Raw genomic sequence first — 18,999 nt, forward strand, 5'->3', positions numbered from 1 at the left:
ATGAATATCTGATCTACACAACCTCTTCCCTTCCTAAAGCCTCCCTGTTCTTCTCCCACTAATTTCTCTGTTCTTTCTTTAACTCTGTCTATAAGTATCCTACCATACAATTTTCCTATTATATTAAGAAGACAAATGCCCCTATGATTACCACACACTTCTTTTTCCCCTTTTCCTTTGTACAAGGGAATAATTATACCTGACTTCCAATCCTCCGGGACTCTACCTTCCTCCCAGGCCAATCTGCACATCTTCCACATCCATTCTACTACTATCTCTCCCCCATGCTTCAGCATTTCACCACACACTCCATCAATTCCTGGGGCTTTCCCCGATTTAACTTTCTTCATTGCTTCCACAACTTCTATCCTACTGATTTCTTCCTGTCTTCTCACCTCCCTCCTTCTCCCAGCCATTCCCCAGCCACTTATACTCGCATTACTTCCATCCTCTACGTTCAACAATTCCTTAAAGTGTTCTCTCCATCTGCTCACTTTTTCTCCCTTATCGACTAGTAATCTACCATTTTTATCTTTCACTTCCCTGCTAACTTCACTTCCACCCTGTCTTACTCTTTTCACTTCTCTCCAAAACATTTTCTTACAGTCCCTCCACTTTACACTCAAATTCTAAAATCTAAATACTAAAGGAAGTAAAAGAAAATACACAAGAAAGCTCCATAAACCTGTGGGTAACCAAGATCTGGAAAGGAACATTTATCAGGTGCACAAAACATTTAAAAAGTTAGATAAGAAACCTGTCATGACAGAATACTGATCTGCTGAAGGAGTGAAGAATATATCTTTGCATAGAGGAGGATTGAGAAGTAGTCACAATGCTCTCACTTTGAATGAACGGGCAAGATATTGATGACCATGATATTAAGTAATGCACTCTCACCTTAGCCTTTCAGATCACTTAAAATACCTAGATGATGTTGTAACAGGGCTGATACCCACCTCCTCAAGGTGCCTTCAAGAAGGGAACATAGGATAATAAATTTGTATTGCCACACATTTTATTCTTTGAGCCTTCGTATTCATTTTTTTCTCTCCACTTTTATAGGAAGGACTATGAACACTTCAACATGGGACAGCCAGTTTTTCCTGAGGTAGAGAGCATTGAAGCAGACATTCAGAGCCATGAACAGATATGGGGCCTTTTTGATGAGTTCAACACCAGCATGCAAGAGTTTGCTGATGAGGAGTGGATTGTCTTTAGAAGCAAGACCTACAAATTTGAAGAGTTTCTCAATAACTGGGGTGAGATTGGTGATATTCTATAGTTCTGCTTTTTTTAAATGGTATTATGGAGAGAATGTCACTGATATTTTCACCAAATCATTTTTTTCTTAACCAAAGTTGCTTCTTTCCTGCAAATAACTCTCATTGTTTTCATGACTGAATATCATGCTCATTGTTTTCATACATACTTAGAAGTGTAATGCTGTCTTCAAACTGCTGTACTCTTACCACTCACACAGCACTCATTTTTATTGCTTACACCACTCTAATACTGTACTCCAGTGTACTATGCTACACCATACTTCATAACCAATAAGCTGTAACAACAGTTTTTAACAGCCATATCATCAGCAGAACTGAACCTTCATATGGGAGTGATCAGCCTGTACAGATCAATAAGGGATAGAGGAATCCTGTCAAGGAGGAGGTGAAAGATCAGTAAGGTTTAGCAGTAACTGAGCTAAATTATTAGATAAAGAAGACAGTGAGTTAATTACACAATCAACTTTACTTCATCCTGAATAGTGGCATTATGAAATTGGGGGTGTAGTATGCTTGTGATAAGTGGGCACATAAGAGATTAGTGATATTAAAGGTGGACTTGGAGATAATGCTGATTTTATGTGTGCAACATGTCGGGGAGAGCATGTGGAGACTGTCATGCATGATAGAATTGATCTTGCTGGTGAGTCTCTTTGAGTGTGTGGATGAGTTTTGTTACCTAGAAAAAATGAACCTAAATGTGTTTTTTGTGCTGGAGCCCATAAATCTAATGATTGTAATAACGGAAATTCTCCCAAATGCATCAACTGCTTTTCCATAAGACATCAAGAAGCTAATTCTGATTCACAGTCAGCTGCCCATTTTGCGTCAAGTAGAAACTGACCAGTTATGATTTCTCATAGGAATAGATTGATTGAGAACACCAGTTTCAACCATTCAAAAAACTGACTAGACCCTCTTGAACCAGTTAAGGATGGCCCTTTTAAATATTTGTTCCATCCTACGCTCCTCATGGGGCAACGTAGGATTGGATGATGGATGGATGGATTCATAATTAGATAGACTATAGTAATGAAACTCTAAATCAGCACGAGCTTGACATTTTGTGCTTGACTGAAACCTGGTTGTATGAGTCTGATGTTAATATTATTTGTAGTGCTTTGCCTAAGACACATTCTATTATATGTATTCCCAGGCCTGCTACAGACTATCTGGGAGGAGGCGTAGCACTCATCTGTTTGGCAGCACTTGCAAACGTTTCTATCATAGACTCAAACCTGACCCCATCTTCATTTGAATTTATGGAAGTATTAATACATTTCCATCAGAATACCATTAGAATTGCAATTGTTTATCAACCAGGTCATCCGTGCACAGATCGAGGTTTTGTGGAGGAGTTTGGGCAGTTTCTTGAAGTGTATTCTCTTAAATCTTGGGGACCTCTTGTTCAAAGTGATTTAAATTATTGAGCTGACAGTCCGCAGTCAAAACCATTTCCTTCAGAATTTCTTGAGTTGATCACCCAGAATAATTTTTTCAGTCATGTGAGTAATCCAACTCATATCTCGGGACATGTCCTTGACTTGATCTTGTCTCCTGTTGGTTGCAGGTGCGTATCTGATGTGGAGGTTGACTTAGTTGATCCCCTCATCTCTGACCATGCTCTGATCACTTTTGGTTTTGATATCCCAAAACACCCTTCCTATAAAAAAGTCATCAGGTTCAGAAATTACAGGAACATTTACCACCATTTGATGTGTTTTGAAATTGATCAACATTTATAATACATTGATTCTTCAAATCTTTCTTCTGATGTTTTGGTTGATGTGTATGACAATGAGCGTAGGTCAGTTTTGTATCATTATTGTCCTGAGGCAGTAAAAATAATCATTGTACTTGATAATTCTCCATGGTATGGTCCATCCACTAATTCTTCGTGTAGACAATGGAGAAAGGGAGAACATGAATGGCATTTGCAACGGACTGAATTAACTCATTTGCGTTATGTTTTTGCGAGAAGAGCAGCCGTTCACAGTGTAAAAGCCCAAAAGGCAAGGTATTATCATAATAAAGTTGATTCATGTGGTGGTGACCAAAAACAACTGTCTGCAGTTGTGAATAATTTGGTGGGTCAGAGGAATGTAATTGTTAAATCAACTACTGTATCTGATGCCCAGTTGGCTTCTGGTTTTGCGTCATTTTTTGCAGTTAAGATATCTTGCTTAAAAAATAATTTAGACAACAGTTCTAGTGAAGTGTAAGCAGTTTACTTCCATCTACGGCGCACAGGGGGTCATTTGCTTTCAACATTTCTTCCACTGGTTGTAAACATAGTCAAATGTTACATCAGAGAACTTGACAAAACATTTTGCCCACTCGATCCATGCAACATGTCACAACTGCCTGATGTGTACGAGTACACAGCAGACTTTATCAGCAACATAATAAATAGATGCTTCTTAGAAAGTAATTTTGTGCAGTCTGAGAAACAAGCTTTGCTTAGGCCCCTAACCAGGAAACCTGGCCTTGATGTCGAGAGCATGATATATTATCACCCCGTCTCTAACTTGTCTTTCTTATCCAAGATTATTGAGCTGGCCATACTTGGTCAATTACTGCTACTTGAACATAACGGAGTTGTTCCTGTTGTTCATTCAGCATACAGAAAATATTATTCAACTTAAACTGTACTAACAAGGATTCATAGTGACGTGGTGGCAAACACTTGTAGTGGGATGTCCTCTCTCCTAGTTCTGTTGGATCTGTCTGCAGCTTTTGATACAGTAGATCATAAACTATTGTCGGATGATCTGTATTTTTATGGATTTCGTAATACTGCTCTTTTGCTCTTTAAGATGATACTGTGTTGTTAAGTGAAGAGAAGGGAAGCTGCAAGGCTTGGTGGATGAGTTTGGGAGAGTGTGTAAGAAACGGAATCTAAAGGTGAATGTAGGGAAGAGCAAAGTTATAGTCTTTGAGAGAAGTGAAGTCAGTGAATGTACAGTGAGGTTGGATGAGGAGGAAGTGGAAAATGTGAGTGCATTGAAGTACGTGCATAGTGTGATGAGTAAGGATGAAAGTTTATGGTGAAGTGCTCGAAAGGGTACAACAGGGAAGAAAGGTTGCTGGTTCCTTGAAAGCAGTGATAAGAAATAAGGAAGTGAGCATGGAAGTGAAAAAGTTATTAAGTACATGACAGTATTGTGATAACAACTCTAATGTATGGAAGTGAAGCTTGGACCTTGTTGGAAGGACAGAAGTCAAGTGCGAGAGCAGTGGAAATGAGTTATTTGAGAGGAGCCTGTGGAGTCATGTGGAGAGACAGACTGACAATGAGGAAGTGAAGGAGCGTTGTGTTGTGGATGTGGATGTGACAAGAAGCGTTAGGAGAAACACACTGAGTTGGTTTGGCCATGTGGAGAGGATGGAGAGTGAGAGACTGACGAGGAGAGTGTATGTGATTGAGGTGGAGAGGGGAGAGGGAGGGAGAGGCCAAGGATGAGACGGAGGGATGGAGTGGAGAGGTTTATGAGAGAGGAGAGTGTGATCTGGGAGCAGGGCAGTGAAATGGTGGAGACAGGGCGACATGGAGGCAATTTGTTTGTGGCCACTCCTTACAGGATTAAGGCATCAGGCAATAGATAGATAAATAGACATATAGATTTTAAATGGCAGCTAACATGCAAGGGATGTCATGGGACATCTAATAAATCGTTCAGTATACAAAGCTTCACATATATGCCAGTTTTCAGCCTATCAAGGTATCTCTAGGTTTCACCAATTTTTCTCGTAAAGTTTATTGGTTTTGGCTTTCACTGGTTGCAGGCAGTCCACATCATGTAAGGTATAGGCTCAGACCATAGTGGTGTTTAATTTATCCTCCTTTCATAGCATCTCAGCTTTCACCTTGTCATACACTGTCTTTTCTTTGACTTCATCTGCATGTCCCCACCCTTAGCCAATACTTTTAGTACTCCCCCTAATTTCTAAACAGTATCTGTTCCCTATTTCACTAAAGAAAGAAGCCTTTCAATAACTTTCTCCTTTATGTGAAAGCTTGTTTTACTCTTATGTTCACATGGACGGTTAGAGTAAAAATGTTTGGAAGTCAAACACATGGTGAAAATATATATCTGGGAGCTGTATAAACATTTCTGGTCAAAGTGAGGTCTAAGGACAGACTGGGACCTGCATTGTAGAAAGAACAAAAAAATTATTTTGTTAGGTAGCCAGAGAAGGATTTTGGATTAATAATAGTTTTTAGTTTATCAGGCATAAAATGAAAATGTTCTATATCCCCTTGTGGTTAATTATATTGTCTTGTTAATCAGTTTTTTCTTTAATTTCAGGGGACAAGCTGCAGTTGTCTGGTGAGACCACACCTGTCACTGTCCGGCTGATCCATGACCTTGAAAAGTACCGAGCATTGTTGCCTGTACTTAAGTATGTACGTGGTGAGGTATTCTCTGAGAAGCACTGGATTGAGTTGTTTAACCTCTTGGGCATACCCACCACCACTACTGTAGACAAGCTAACTTTTGGACATTTCTTGAAGGTAATTGTAAAAGGTATCACAAAATAGTAGATGGAAACTAGAATCTTGTGAGGCATGGAAAATTATTTTTTCAACATGAAAGTCACTTGGTATTATAATATCATTCACTCGTTATTTGTTATAAAGAGCAATCCAAAAGGACTTATTCTGTCAAAGCAGGTGGAAGTTAATTATGACCGAAACAGCTGCATTCATTGTAGGAAGGAAATGGACATGGGCTAGAAGTGGGAATACTAATAAATAATCCTAATGACAACAGAATATTCAGCTTAGCTGTCATTTCTTTCAGTACTAACTTTAACAAGTCATCACCCATTCTCTCACTGATATCTTCAGACAGAAACACTGTAAGTGGCCCACATGGAAAAGCTAACATTTTTACCTTGGAGGAAGTCAGTCACCATTCCTGTACTAGAACTTGACTCTCCCGATATTACTTCAGTAAAGATACATACTAGATACATAAAATCTATCCTAGACATTTTACCAACCAAGCTCTGGGTCCATATGGAATTCCTCCAATTATTTTGAATCAGAGCTTGCTTCTGTTCTAGCTAAATTATTCAGACAATGCATACATATTTTTCATTCCCTAATTCTTGGAAAGAAGTCAACTACCACCCAGTTCCAAAGAGAGAAGTTCATCTGATCCCTCTGAGTACAGACCAATAGCCATCACATCTTCTCTAGGTAGTGTATTTGAGATTGCCATTAAGATCCACATTGTTAAACATCTTGAATCCAACAACTTAATTATTGACAGACAAAATGGTTTTTGTGACGAAAAATCCACTCTTGGTGCAGTCTATCTCTTTACTCATACCATCCATCAGTCAGCTGACCAGTATGGAGAAACCTATACCGTAGCCCAAGATATTTCCAAAATTTTTGACAGAATGCAGCACTGTTCCCTGCTGTTGAAACTTTCTTGCTACAACCTATCATCTTGTCCCACTGATTTCCTTACATTCCAGCAATAGAAAGATGGAAGTAAAAGTAGATTAAGGTAGATTATGTGTGTTCCAATTTTCACTCAGTTAATGTCAGCATTCCACAAGGATCAGTCTTGGCCCCAGCCCTGTTTCTCATTCATATAAGTGACCTCTTGTCTGTCACCCATAATCCCATTCACTCATATGCAGATGACTCAATGCTTCACAGTTCCTTTACACTAAAACACCCATTCATAAAGTTTGCTGTCTCTAACTCCCATCTCAGCACAGCAGTCTCCATAAATCAAGACTTATCCAAGATCACTGAATGGGGACAAAATATCATTGTGTCATTTAGTCCACGAAAAAACAAATTTATCCACATTACTAATAGAAAGGTATTGCCTGATACCTATCTTACCATTAATGGATCAGTATTTCTATCCCTTTACTGAAATTCTCAGTGTTTCACTTAATGATACCCTTAGTTGGACCTGTCATGTCAGATCATTTTCCAAACTGCCTCAAAGAAATGTGGATTATTGTCCAGAATCCCTAACTTCCTCAGTGATGAGCAGTTTCCTGTAATTTGCAAGGAAATAAAAGATAAGAATGGCATTTCGGTGTTGGAGAATGGAGAAAAAGTGAGCAGATAGAGAGGACATTTTAAGGAATTGTTAAACATAAGGAATGAAAGTAATGTGAATATAAGTGGCTGGAGAATGGCTGGGAGAAGGAGGGGGGTGAGAAGGGAGGAAGAGACCAGTAGGATGGAGGTAGTGGAAGCAGTGAAGAAAGCCAAAATGGGGACAGCATCAGGAATCGATGGAGTGTGTTATCAAATGCTGAAGCATGGGGGAGAGATAGTAATAGAATGGATATGGAAGATGTGCAGATTGGCCTGGGAGGTATGTAGAGTCCCAGAGGATTGGAAGTCGGGTATAATTATTCCCCTGTACATAGGAATAAGGAAAAAGAAGCGTGTTGTAATCATAGGGGCATTTTTCTTCTTATGTAATAGGAAAAGTATATGGTAGGATACATATTGACAGAGTAAGGAAAAGAACAGAAGAATTAGTTTGGGAAGAACAGAGAGGTTTTAGGAAGGGAAAAGGTTGTGTAGATCAGATATTTATCCATAGGTCTTTAGTGGAAAAGTTTCTAGAGAAGGGAAAGAAGTTGTATGTGGCCTTCTTGGGTTTGGGGAAAGCATATGACAGAGTGGATAGACGAGGAATGTGGAAACTATTAAGAATGTATGGAAGAAGTTCAGGGAGCTGTTGCCTCTCCTGGCACTGAGACGGCTGTACCTCTGTGCTAAGGGATCTTTGTATGCAGCTTGTGTTAGAAGTGTAATGCTGTATGGTATGAGACATGGGTGGGAAAGCCTTCGTGAGTTTGAAGAAAGCATATGACAGAGTGGATAGACAAGGAATGTGGAAAATATTAAGAATATATAGAAGTTCAGGATGTTGTTCCACTCCTGACATTCAGAGGGCTCTCCCTCAGTGCTAAGGGATCTTTGTATGTTGCTTGTATTAGGAGTGTAATGCTGTATGGTAGTGAGACCAAGGCAGTGAAGGAAGAGGATATTTACAGGCTCAGACTAACAGAAATGACAATGATTGGGTGGATGTGCAGTACATCCCCGAGTGCGAGGCCTGGGTGGGCTAGGTTAACAATGGTAGAGTTGAAAAGTAGGATGGGACTGGAATGTATTGGTGTTGTGATGAGGAGAGGTAGATTGAGATGGTTTGGGCATGTGGAGAGGAAGAGGGATGATAATTGGGTGCAGAAAATGAGAAGTGTTAACGTTAGGGGTAGGGTTGCAATAGGTAGACCAAAAAAGACATGGGATGAGATCATTGAGTATGACTTCAGGGATAAGGGACTGAATAGGGAAGCTGCCAGAGATCAAGCAGCATACAGAGCCACCATTAGGTGACCAAGGTCAATGCATGCAAGCATGATGCAGCCTTTACAAAATGAAAACGAAATAAGGAGAAAATGGGAAGCTGTTGAATGCCGTGAAGGGTATGTATGAGTATGTGAGTGCTAGGGTTGCTGTGCATGTTGTTGGTGAACTAAATGAATTTTTCTGTCTGAATGTTTTATTGAAACAGCAGTGTCATGTCTCCATGGTTGTTCAGTCTGAATATGGATGAGGTCATGAAGAGATACAAGGCAGGGCAGTGGGTGTTGGAGCAGCCCTAATGAGAAAGGGCAGTGTTTGGAAACTTCCTGTACTGTTGTATGCAGATGTGTTATTAAGTGAAGATGAAAGGGAACTGCAAGGCTTGGTGAATGACTTTGGGAGACTATGTAAGAAACAGATCTAAAAGTTAAGTTTGAGAGAATTGAAGTCACTGAATGTACAGTAAGGTTGGATGATGAGGAAATGGAAAATGTGAGTGCATTGAAGTACTTGGGTAGTGTAATGAGTAAGGATGGAAGTTTAGAGGATGAAGTGCTTGAAAGGGTACAACAGGGAAGAAAAGTTGCTTGTTCTTTGAAAGCAGTGATAAGTAATAGGGAAGTCAGCATGGAAGTAAAAAAGTCACTGCATGATAATATTGTGCTACCAGCTGTAATGTATGGAAGCAAGCTTTTGAAGGGCACAAGTCAAGAGTGAGAGCAGTGGAAATGAGTTACCTGAGTGTAGCATGTGGAGTTACATGGAGAGATAGACTGACAAATGAGAAGGTGAAGGAGCATTGTGGTGTGGATATGACTGATAGAAAGTGTTTAGAGAAATACATTGAGGTGGTTTGGCCATGTGGAGAGGGTGGAGAGCAAGAGCCTAACAAGGAGAATGTATGTAAGTGAGGTGGAGGGGGGGAGGGGAGGGAGACCGAGGATGAGATGGAGGGATGGAGTGGAGAGGTATATGAGAGAGGGGGGTTTGAGTTGGGGGGTGGGGGCAGAGAAATGGCAGGAAACAGGGTGACATGGAGGTGATTTATTTGTGGCCACCCCTCATGGGATTAAAGCATCTGGCAATAGATAGATAGATAGATGTGGCCACATGCACACTTTGCAAATGCAGTGCAATTTCTGCCATCTTATATGCATGGCAGGCACCCTTATTCCTTCACGTACAACTTTTATCCACCAATAAAGGACCGTATTTTCGTAATATTTTCCTTTGTTTTATTATCTGTTAGCCATAATAAATGTTCTTTTCAGTATCCTAGATGAGGTCAGTATGATAATTTTAACATTTAACAATCTTTTATTTAATGGTTTAATACCAGTAATAACTACTCAGAAAGTCCACACAAGAACTGTAGCCTTGGGCCTGATTTTAGGTGGCATTTTAGGCTATGAAGTACCGTTTTCTTAGTACTTTATTATTCAGATGGCACTCTACAACCCAGATTTTTTTTTTCTTTCCATTTAAGAATCCAGATTTTAAAAAAATCTGGACACGTCCATTTCCCAGGCTAGCCAGATTTTGACAGTTGATTGTATTGTGCTGTAGGTAGTGTGCAGTGAGTTTGTTATAATTGGATGTGTACTTTGAGGGGAGTGACTAAAAGTTGCACAAGAGTAAGCCTCTGTGACCCTGGGACATAACCCCACATAGTCCAAGTTATAACCACATCAGCATCCAAAAAAATGCTTATCCAAAGTATTGGATATTGGGGTTTGCCTGTACTGAAACTGATTGTAACTTTTGGTGTCATGTTTCAGGTGAGAGACGAGGTGATACGTCAAAGTGAGGTGTTGAAGGAAATGAATGCAAAAGCTGCAGGTGAGCTTGTGATTCGGCAGGCCCTCGGAGAACTGGATGTGTGGGAAGTTGATACGCGCTTCACCCTTGTTCCTCACACTGACTCTACTGGAAGAGAACTTTCACTCATAAAAGAGTGGAAGGAAATTATCAACAAGGTTAATGGTCTGCCTTGAAGTTTGTAGAAGTTTGTACCTGTCTGTATTACAGTATTGTATCTTCATCCTTCTCTTCCTCACTGTCTGCCTCGTTACCCCTATGAAGTCTTTTGCCACAGTGCAGAGAATAATTTCTTTTTCATATTTTATTCAGTTAGCCAAGCAGATATTCACAGGCCACATTGATTTACCAAATAATGTCTTAAGAACAATACTGTATATCAGCATACACATTTTCAAATTATATTTGACAGTCTAGAGAATATGCATTCCTGCATTTACCTATACTGTCTTATGAACATTTTTCCACTCTGGATATAGGTAGGAGACCACCAGAGCCTGTTGCAGTCACTGAAGGATTCTCCATATTTCCCTGCCTTTGCTGACCGTGCTCGTGTCTGGGAGCAACGTTTGGCCGACCTTGATGAATACCTCTCTAACCTCAACCTAATCCAGGTACTTTTGATCAAGCTGCAGGCAAAGAAAGGTTATTGTGATAAGGTCATGCTGTAACACAGGCATCCCGCGCATAACCTGTATTTCAGCTAACAATATTTTTCTTTAATTGCTCTGCTTTTTACACATTTTCTGGCCATTGACACAGTACTTCACTTTTTGCTTCAGTGGTAACTTAGAGACAGAAATATGTGTTTGATATTTTTTGAGTGGTAAAGTGAAAATAAACAAGTTATGTATAATAGCAGTCCTGGTTAAAGGAAATATGAATGCTGCTTTGCCTTGTTAGCCTAGGTTAATTGAAGTGTCTATTTTTCATTACAGATACCCCCACTAAATGCAGGAGTTCTGTTGCAGTGTTAAGTGGCTTAGCAAAAAAAGTCTGTCTGTCAAGAGCTAGATCCATTAGTCCTAGAGAGAGTGGCCATCAACATCTCTTTCTGGTTTCCCTGTCCTCTTCCATCAGGGTGCCCTCCCTCCATCTCACATCACGCTCACCCTATTCACCCTGTCCTTACATCTCATCCTTGGTCCCCCTCTCCCCCACCACCTCACCAGCATATACTCCCCTGGTCAGTCAGTCACTCTCCATTCTCTCTGCATGGCTAAACCAAGTCATGGTACTTCTGCTAATATTTCCATAAACATCCACATCAACACCACACTTCCAGACTTCCATATTTGCGTGTATGTCCCACCACATAGTTCCACACACTTTCAGATACCTCATTTCTACTCTTTCACTCTTGGTGAGTTCTTCCAGCAAAGTCCAAGCATCACTTCTGTACAGTGGAGTGGGGATCATAGTACAGTGACCGCTTGGTTATCGTGCACTTGATTATAGTGGTTTTTGTTATCGCTGGTTGATGAAAATCTATACTCCTGCCATTATCATGTATTTTTTTTTTAAATGAAAAACCTTGTTTTCATGCACCTGAGCTGCTTTCTGCCAACAATGATGGTGCAAAATCTGTGGTTCATGATGGGTTTGAGGGATTCAAAGTTAAAGTCCCCCTCAAAGAGTTAAGCCCAGTTGGTGGAGACAATGAATCTCCATCCCATAGCCTTAGAACCCCTTACCTCAAGTCCATCTCAAGTCTGTATGGTACGTGTTTCTTCCTGATTGTGCATTTTTCATCATTTTCTATTAACCTAACCATTCCCATGCCTGTTTCTGATACTTACCATAGTAGTTTGTATATATATTGAGTGGGTCTAAACTGTTATAAAAGGAAAAATTTATGTTCAAAAACTCTCTGTGTAAGGTTTGTGAGAAGAGTGTTTGTGGAGTGTAGTGGCCTAAAACCATGTTGTGATGGGGCTAGGGGGGTGTGAGGTGTAACTAGTTGTAATACCAGTCGTTCAGTGACCTTGGAGGGAGTGCAGAGGAGTGTGATGGGGCGGTGTGAGGAAGGTAACATGGGGTCTTTGTTGGGATTGGGGATAGTGATGATAGTGCCATGCTTCCAGATGCTGGGTATTATTTTGTGTGTGTAGTTGCAGCTTGATATGTTGGTGAGTGCTTGTTCGCCTTGTGGTCCAAGGTGTTTAAGGTGAATGTTGCTTATGTTGTCTGGTCCACAGGCAGACAAGTGCTTAAGGTTGCTAATGATGTGTTTTGTCTGGTTGTAAGTGAAAGGTGCAAAGTCTGGGTCTATGGGGAACTGTCTCTTCCGTCGGATGATACATCGGTGATCACGATGGGGGTTTAGGTGGCTGACATGTGAAAAGTGATTGATGAGAGTGTTTGCTTATTATTTTGTTTGAAGGTATGGTGTCTGTTGTTGTGATGGCAGTGTGTGATTGTGTAGTGTTGCTGTTGGACAGTGTGATGCTGTTTAGTGTTTTGTAGAGTTTGCTGGTATTTGTTTTGTGATCAAGTGTTTGGAGATAATTATTCCAGTTTAGTGTTTGCTGTTCTGATATTTTATTGTTAATTTGAGTGTTGGGCTCTTATATTTGTTGTATGGTATCCTATTTATGGGGTGTTGGAGAGTGTCGCAGTGTGTCCCGTTGACTGATCAGGCCTTGAATTTCTGGTGTGAAATTTGGGTTGTGTCTCTTTCTGTTGCCACTAGAGATGTGTCTTTTGTGTGCATTTTGAATAATTGTACTGAAAGTGTGCACAGCAGTGTTGATGTTTGTGATGAATATACTGTTTAATGTTTCAAAGTGTTGTTGTTTCAGTTGTGAAGGCCTCCCAGTTGGCTCTCTTATAATTAATGTATGTGTGTCTGCGGCCAGCTGGGGTGATCCTGGTTTTGGTAGTGATGATGATTAGGAGGTGGTCAGAGCCAAGGGTTTTGACCACTCTCAAGGATGTTGTGGGAGTGAGGTTTGGGAAGCAAAAGGTAATGCCTGGGGATGGTGGGAGGAAGAGGGCTTGGTGTGGGATTTTGTATGTTGATAGAAATTATTGAGTATGAAAAGATTATGTGTTTGGGACTGTTGTACAGCCCTCTGTCTGTGTCAGGGTTGTTGACACGCCAGGCCGATGCCTTGGCATTGAAATCACCACCTAGGATAATGTTGGGTATATTAGTGATGTGGTGTATTTGTGTAGAGTAATTGCATGGTACTGTGGGGGACAATTGAGGGGGAATGTATGTATTGGCAATCATTATGTGAGTTGTTACCGGTGCATATTTTAATTGATTGTATTTCTGTTGTGTCAGGACCAGCTTGCCCAGACCCGGGCTCCTACGCTTCTCATGGGGCAATGTAGGATTGGATGATGGATGGATGGATGGATTTCTGTTGTGGTGTCGTGTGGGGGGAGAAGTGACTTTGTGTGTGCACTAGTATCTGAAAAGTTGATGGATTTGTGTACCAGGGTGATGAGTCCACTGCCATCGCCGTTGGCCCGATCTTGTCAAATGGTGGTGAAATTATGAAACCTAGGTGTTTTTTGTGTTCTGCATAGTTTTGTTTCATGTAAGATGGGAGTGTGTATGTTTTGTTGTTTGATGAATTGTGGGAGTTCATGTTTTTTGGTGTTTATGCCATCTGTGTTTATTTGAAGAATGTTTATGTTGTGTGTAGGATGTGTGTTAGGTGCTGCAGCACGGGGGGGAGGTGGGGGTGTGGATGGAGGGAAAGGAGTAGGAGAAGGTTGTGATGGAAGTAAGGATTGGGGTGAATTAGATTGGGGTGGAATGGGAGGGGTTGGGGAGTTAAATGTGGGAAGGATCAGTGGGTTAGGCTGAGGGGGTGTGGAGGAAGTAGCAGTGAGGTTGGTGGGAAGGAACATTAGGAGCAGGTCCAGGTGTTTGTGTAATATTTTCTGGATGCAAGTGTTGTGCAGGTGTAATGGGTCCAGTTCTTGCAGGAATTGTGCTGAAATGAATCCATTGTCTGTTGGCTCGAAGTGATAGGTAGTAAGCATGCTGGACATATGTATTTGTTGGTGGGTCCTGGATTGCTGTCAGTGTCACTGGCTAGAAGAATTCTTCGAGAAATGACCACCAGGGAGTAATTTCTTGGTGTAGAAAAAATGGTGTTGTTGTGTGTGTTGTGTTGAGAGATGTGGTACTTGCCTGGGCGACCGAAGCCGCTCCCAGGTTCTTGGTCACTGTGAGGGGCCGGGGGGGGGGGGTTGTGGTGGTTTGGCCCCCATGCTGTCCTCCTCCTCTGCTTCGACAGCCTCTGGGTGGTAGACCCACAGTAAAGACGCCACTGCTTCAGGTCTTCAGTAAGGGTTAATGAGGTCAGTTGGATCTAGACTGTGCTTGGATCAGGTTCCTAAGCTCTTACTGACTTCCCACTCCAAGGGTATTATTACACTTTGTACGATAATGTTACAGTTTGGTAAGAACATGAATTAAAGCTAGCTGAGAGAGAGAGAGAGAATCTGAGGGAATTATGGTAGCGAGTTATATGATGATGGTGATGGTGGTGAGTGCTAGTAGTGACATGGTGATGATGATAATGATGATACTTTGTGTTTGCGTTGTCCTGCGCAGCCTTTTTTGCCTGAAGTAAGTGTGTGAAAAAAATGTATAGAAGTTAAGGAAGCTGTGGTAGTAACAGTGATGTTGATGATGATGATGTTTTGATAGTAATGACGAAGGTAATAGTGAAAAGTGTTAGCACTAAGCCAAGAATGTCAGTAATATTTGACTACAGATATTTTGGAAAACATAATACTGGTGTACAAATAGTAATTAATTCATTTATTCATTGCTGCATATACTCTGCTTATCAGGTTTTAAGTACTGAAACAATAAACTAGTAAATAATCATTATTGGTATTAGGATCACCAACAGTAAATTCTTATATTATAACACTGGCAAGGGTGACAGAACAGTCAGAAAATTATGGTAATTTGTTGGTTACCCATCAGCTTTACTTGTTTTCTCTCTTTGGTAGCCCCATCCCTCCACGATTCCTGCTGACATCACAAAAGGTGCACAGGGAAGCCAAGTGAACAGACCTTGTTCAGTAGCTCATTAGACTTTTGCTTGAACATGCATACCACAGTCATATGATTGAATAAACCTTCACATCCTCCTCTCACCACTCTCATATCAGCATCACTCCCAGGCATCTTTCCCTTTACAGGTACATAATTGGTCAGGCTTTTTTCAGTACTCTTTCCATTCCCTTTGTACAATATATATATGTGTACATCATTGTGATTAAAATATAAATTACAAATGCAAAAACTTCTTTCCTGATACATGTTCTTCAGGCATCTTTCATCATTATTGTCCCCTGGCACTCCATAATGACCCATTGCATCATTTACAGGACCATTGTCACATCTATTCATGACTCACCACAAACACTTTATATCTTCTGGGCATCTGTCCTATCACTCCTTGCAGCTGATGCCAGAACCTACCCTTTTCTGCCTAACCTATTGTTGCAGGGCACACACCCAACAGTTACTGCCACATCCACCTTTCGTGAACTGGAACTTGACATACATGGACCCCGAGATGACACATTTAAAATTTTTCATTCCCCTCTGCCATTCATGACTCATCAACAATGCAACTCCTTCCCAGCATCTTCCATGTGTATTAATATCTGACCTTTCACATTTCACACCTCACTCCTTTGCTTCACATCCTGTCTTCTTTGTTTCACACATTACCATCTTGGCATCCCTACCACTCTAAAGCACATCTGGCACTTCTTAACATCGTACTGTCTTCATTCATGTCTCACATTTCACACAGCCATGCAAACTTGCCAACTTTTCTTGGGCTTTGGGCAGCTACTAGGCTCTCTGGGCCACATTGAATTTTACCAGTGAGTTAAAAGAGTCTGGAGGACATTAACCCCAGCCAAACCCCCTCTCTCTTTCTTATGCCTGCAGGGAATATGGGGTTATATGGTTACCACCCAGCATCTTAAATGACTTCCTGAGTTCCAGAAAGTCATTTGTTCATCATTCATTGTAGATTTACCCATAAATAGATCTATATTGATTGAGTGGATGATGGGTGCTTTTAGCTTTCTTTTTTTAAATGCAGTTAAGGTGAGTAAGGAGTTAAGCACTGTATCCTTTTTATTACAGCGGAAGTGGGTATATTTAGAGCCAATATTTGGCCGTGGAGCACTTCCCAAGGAGCAGGGTCGCTTCCGGCGGGTTGATGATGACTTCAAATCCATCATGGGCGATGTTGCTCGAGATAGCAAAGTTGTGTCCCTGTGTCGCATCAGTAACATTAGATCCACACTTGTGACCCTTCTTGACCAGCTTGCCAGGTACGACATGTAGCAGTAACTTTTATCTAACATAAATCTTAATGTATAATCTGCACTTTTACTTTTCCCCCCAAAATTAGCCTAAAATCACAGTGTATTTTACAGTGGTGGTAGATATTATTGGTAGGGGAGGGATGGTCCAGTGGTGTCCCCAGTCATCCAATCTTTAAGTGGTTGTGACTTCCAGGAACTGATAAAAAACAAGCTCTTAGATTTTTGATGTTATGTGTTGGATGTGTGGTCTTGTGGCACATTTTTTTTCATTATTCACTGAACAGTTACATGCAGCACACAGTGATTGTCTTTTTAACTTCACAACATTGGTGATCAAAGATTGATTCGACAACACTGTTATGTATTTCCATTAAATTGTCAAGAAAGATTTTAAGAATCAGAGCAGTTTAGGGCTGACTTCATGACAGATCAGCTGGTGGTCTGTGTTCCTGTAATTTCTGAACCTAAGAACCTTCCTGTAAAAGGAGGTTTAGGGATTTACCACCAAAAGTGATCAAACCATGATGGGAAACTGAAGGTGTGATTGAATCAACTTGTACCTCTGATTTGCAACAGCAACCAGTGGGGGATAAAATCACATTGAGGACACGTCTTGAGATATGAGGTGAGTGAGACACATGTTTGAAAAAAATTTTCTGGTCAGTTAATTCAAGGAATTAATAGAAATAGGTATCCATTTTGAGTTATTGGTCCATTAGGTGAAATCATTATGAGCAAGCATGTACCAGCCATTTTGCAGTTTAAGAGAACAGTGCAATATTAAGGCCATATTCCCTGATACTGTGAAAATTTTGGCTAATAAAGCACTTAGTGATACCTTGTTTGTACCAGATTGGTTAAGCTTTCTTGTATGAAAGTATTGCATCTGTGCATTCAGTTTATATTTTGTAGAGATAGAAGAAAAATGCAAATACATGTACAAGCATATCCCATTTCAATCCATACCTTTCATAGCAAATTGTTTTGGTAGTAAAATGAAGTGATGTAATTGTCTGGATTTTATCAGGTGCCAGAAGAGCTTGAATGAATTTCTGGAGGAGAAGAGATCAGCCTTCCCACGTTTCTATTTTATTGGGGATGATGACTTGCTGGAGATCTTAGGACAGTCCACCAATCCAGAAGTCATTCAGGTCAGTACTCTTCATGCTTGTTTTGAAATTTTTATGGATTTAAATACAGTCAAGTCGCCTAATCCGCGGCAATTAGAGACTGATACCTACCCGTTGATTACGAATTCTGTGGTTTACAAAGTTAAACACCAATGGGAAAAAAGGATATTTAGTCTGGACCCTCATGGAACTCCCCTACAGCACCCTACCTGCACCTAACTAGCTGTACTCCCTGGCCAAGTGGGCAAACTTCTCTCCTTTCTCCACTTGACGAATAACATCCAAACGTTGCTGATAACTGAAAGGAGCCTGCTTCTTGAACCCCAGCTGAGTCGAATGTCGCCTTAGGAGGTTGGGGCCATCCATAACAGAGCTCAGGGAGAGGTAACCTTGACAAATAAAAGACCAGGTAGAGCTCAGAACTCATGAAGGAACATGTACTCGGTGGTTGGCAGGACAGGAGGTAAACAAAACATAGCGGCTGTAGTGTGCACACTTGCCACCAGGGTGGAGCTGTGATTGGCTACTGGGTCTGGGTTGTCTGTGATTGGCTAGCAGCCGCGGAATACATCATGGGTGCCCGGATATTATAAATCTCCTCAGAAATAAGCCACTTTGGAACCTAGGAAACGTGTTTTTCAATTTTTTTCCATGGAATAAAGAAAATGGGGACTGGTTGGGCAAATTACCCTGGATTACAAATCCATGGCTTACAGGTACGTGAATTAGGCGACTTGACTGTACACGCGTTTGCCTAAGTCATTTTTAAATCTGTAATTGTTCCAGTGTCTGTGTGGTATAGTAAGAGAGGTGTTCACCTTCTTGCAAACCAGCATCTCCATTACTCTCAGTATGAGAAAAAAATGTTGAATTTTTTGGCTCTGTCAAGGTCTTTTTTTTTTTTTTTTTTTTTTTTTTTTTTTTTTTTTAAAATCATTATGATAAACCAATACACTCACATGCATATACAGATGCATGTGCACAAGGTGGAGTACCAAAGAATTGGTGAACATAAAAGGGCTAAATCCAGACTCCTGAAATTAATGCTCCACAGCAGCTAGACTGTAGATGACCTAAG

General features: G+C 40.7%; 1 protein-coding gene across 1 annotated transcript in view; it reads left to right on the plus strand.

Moving 5' to 3' along the window:
- btv (dynein cytoplasmic heavy chain beethoven) overlaps positions 1–18,999 on the plus strand; it is a 228,401-nt gene that overhangs the window by 79,069 nt on the left and 130,333 nt on the right. Inside the window, exons 17-22 of the mRNA XM_080284359.1 lie at positions 1,066–1,262; positions 5,597–5,802; positions 10,428–10,625; positions 10,947–11,081; positions 16,607–16,797; positions 17,819–17,942. Of these exons, the coding sequence (XP_080140485.1) occupies positions 1,066–1,262; positions 5,597–5,802; positions 10,428–10,625; positions 10,947–11,081; positions 16,607–16,797; positions 17,819–17,942 (1,051 nt within the window). The remainder of the gene's footprint in view (positions 1–1,065; positions 1,263–5,596; positions 5,803–10,427; positions 10,626–10,946; positions 11,082–16,606; positions 16,798–17,818; positions 17,943–18,999) is intronic.

Source organism: Coenobita brevimanus, chromosome 101 (assembly GCF_032717465.1).
Source record: "Coenobita brevimanus isolate Jiangsu-jjx chromosome 101, ASM3271746v2, whole genome shotgun sequence".
Lineage (NCBI taxonomy): Eukaryota > Metazoa > Arthropoda > Malacostraca > Decapoda > Coenobitidae > Coenobita > Coenobita brevimanus.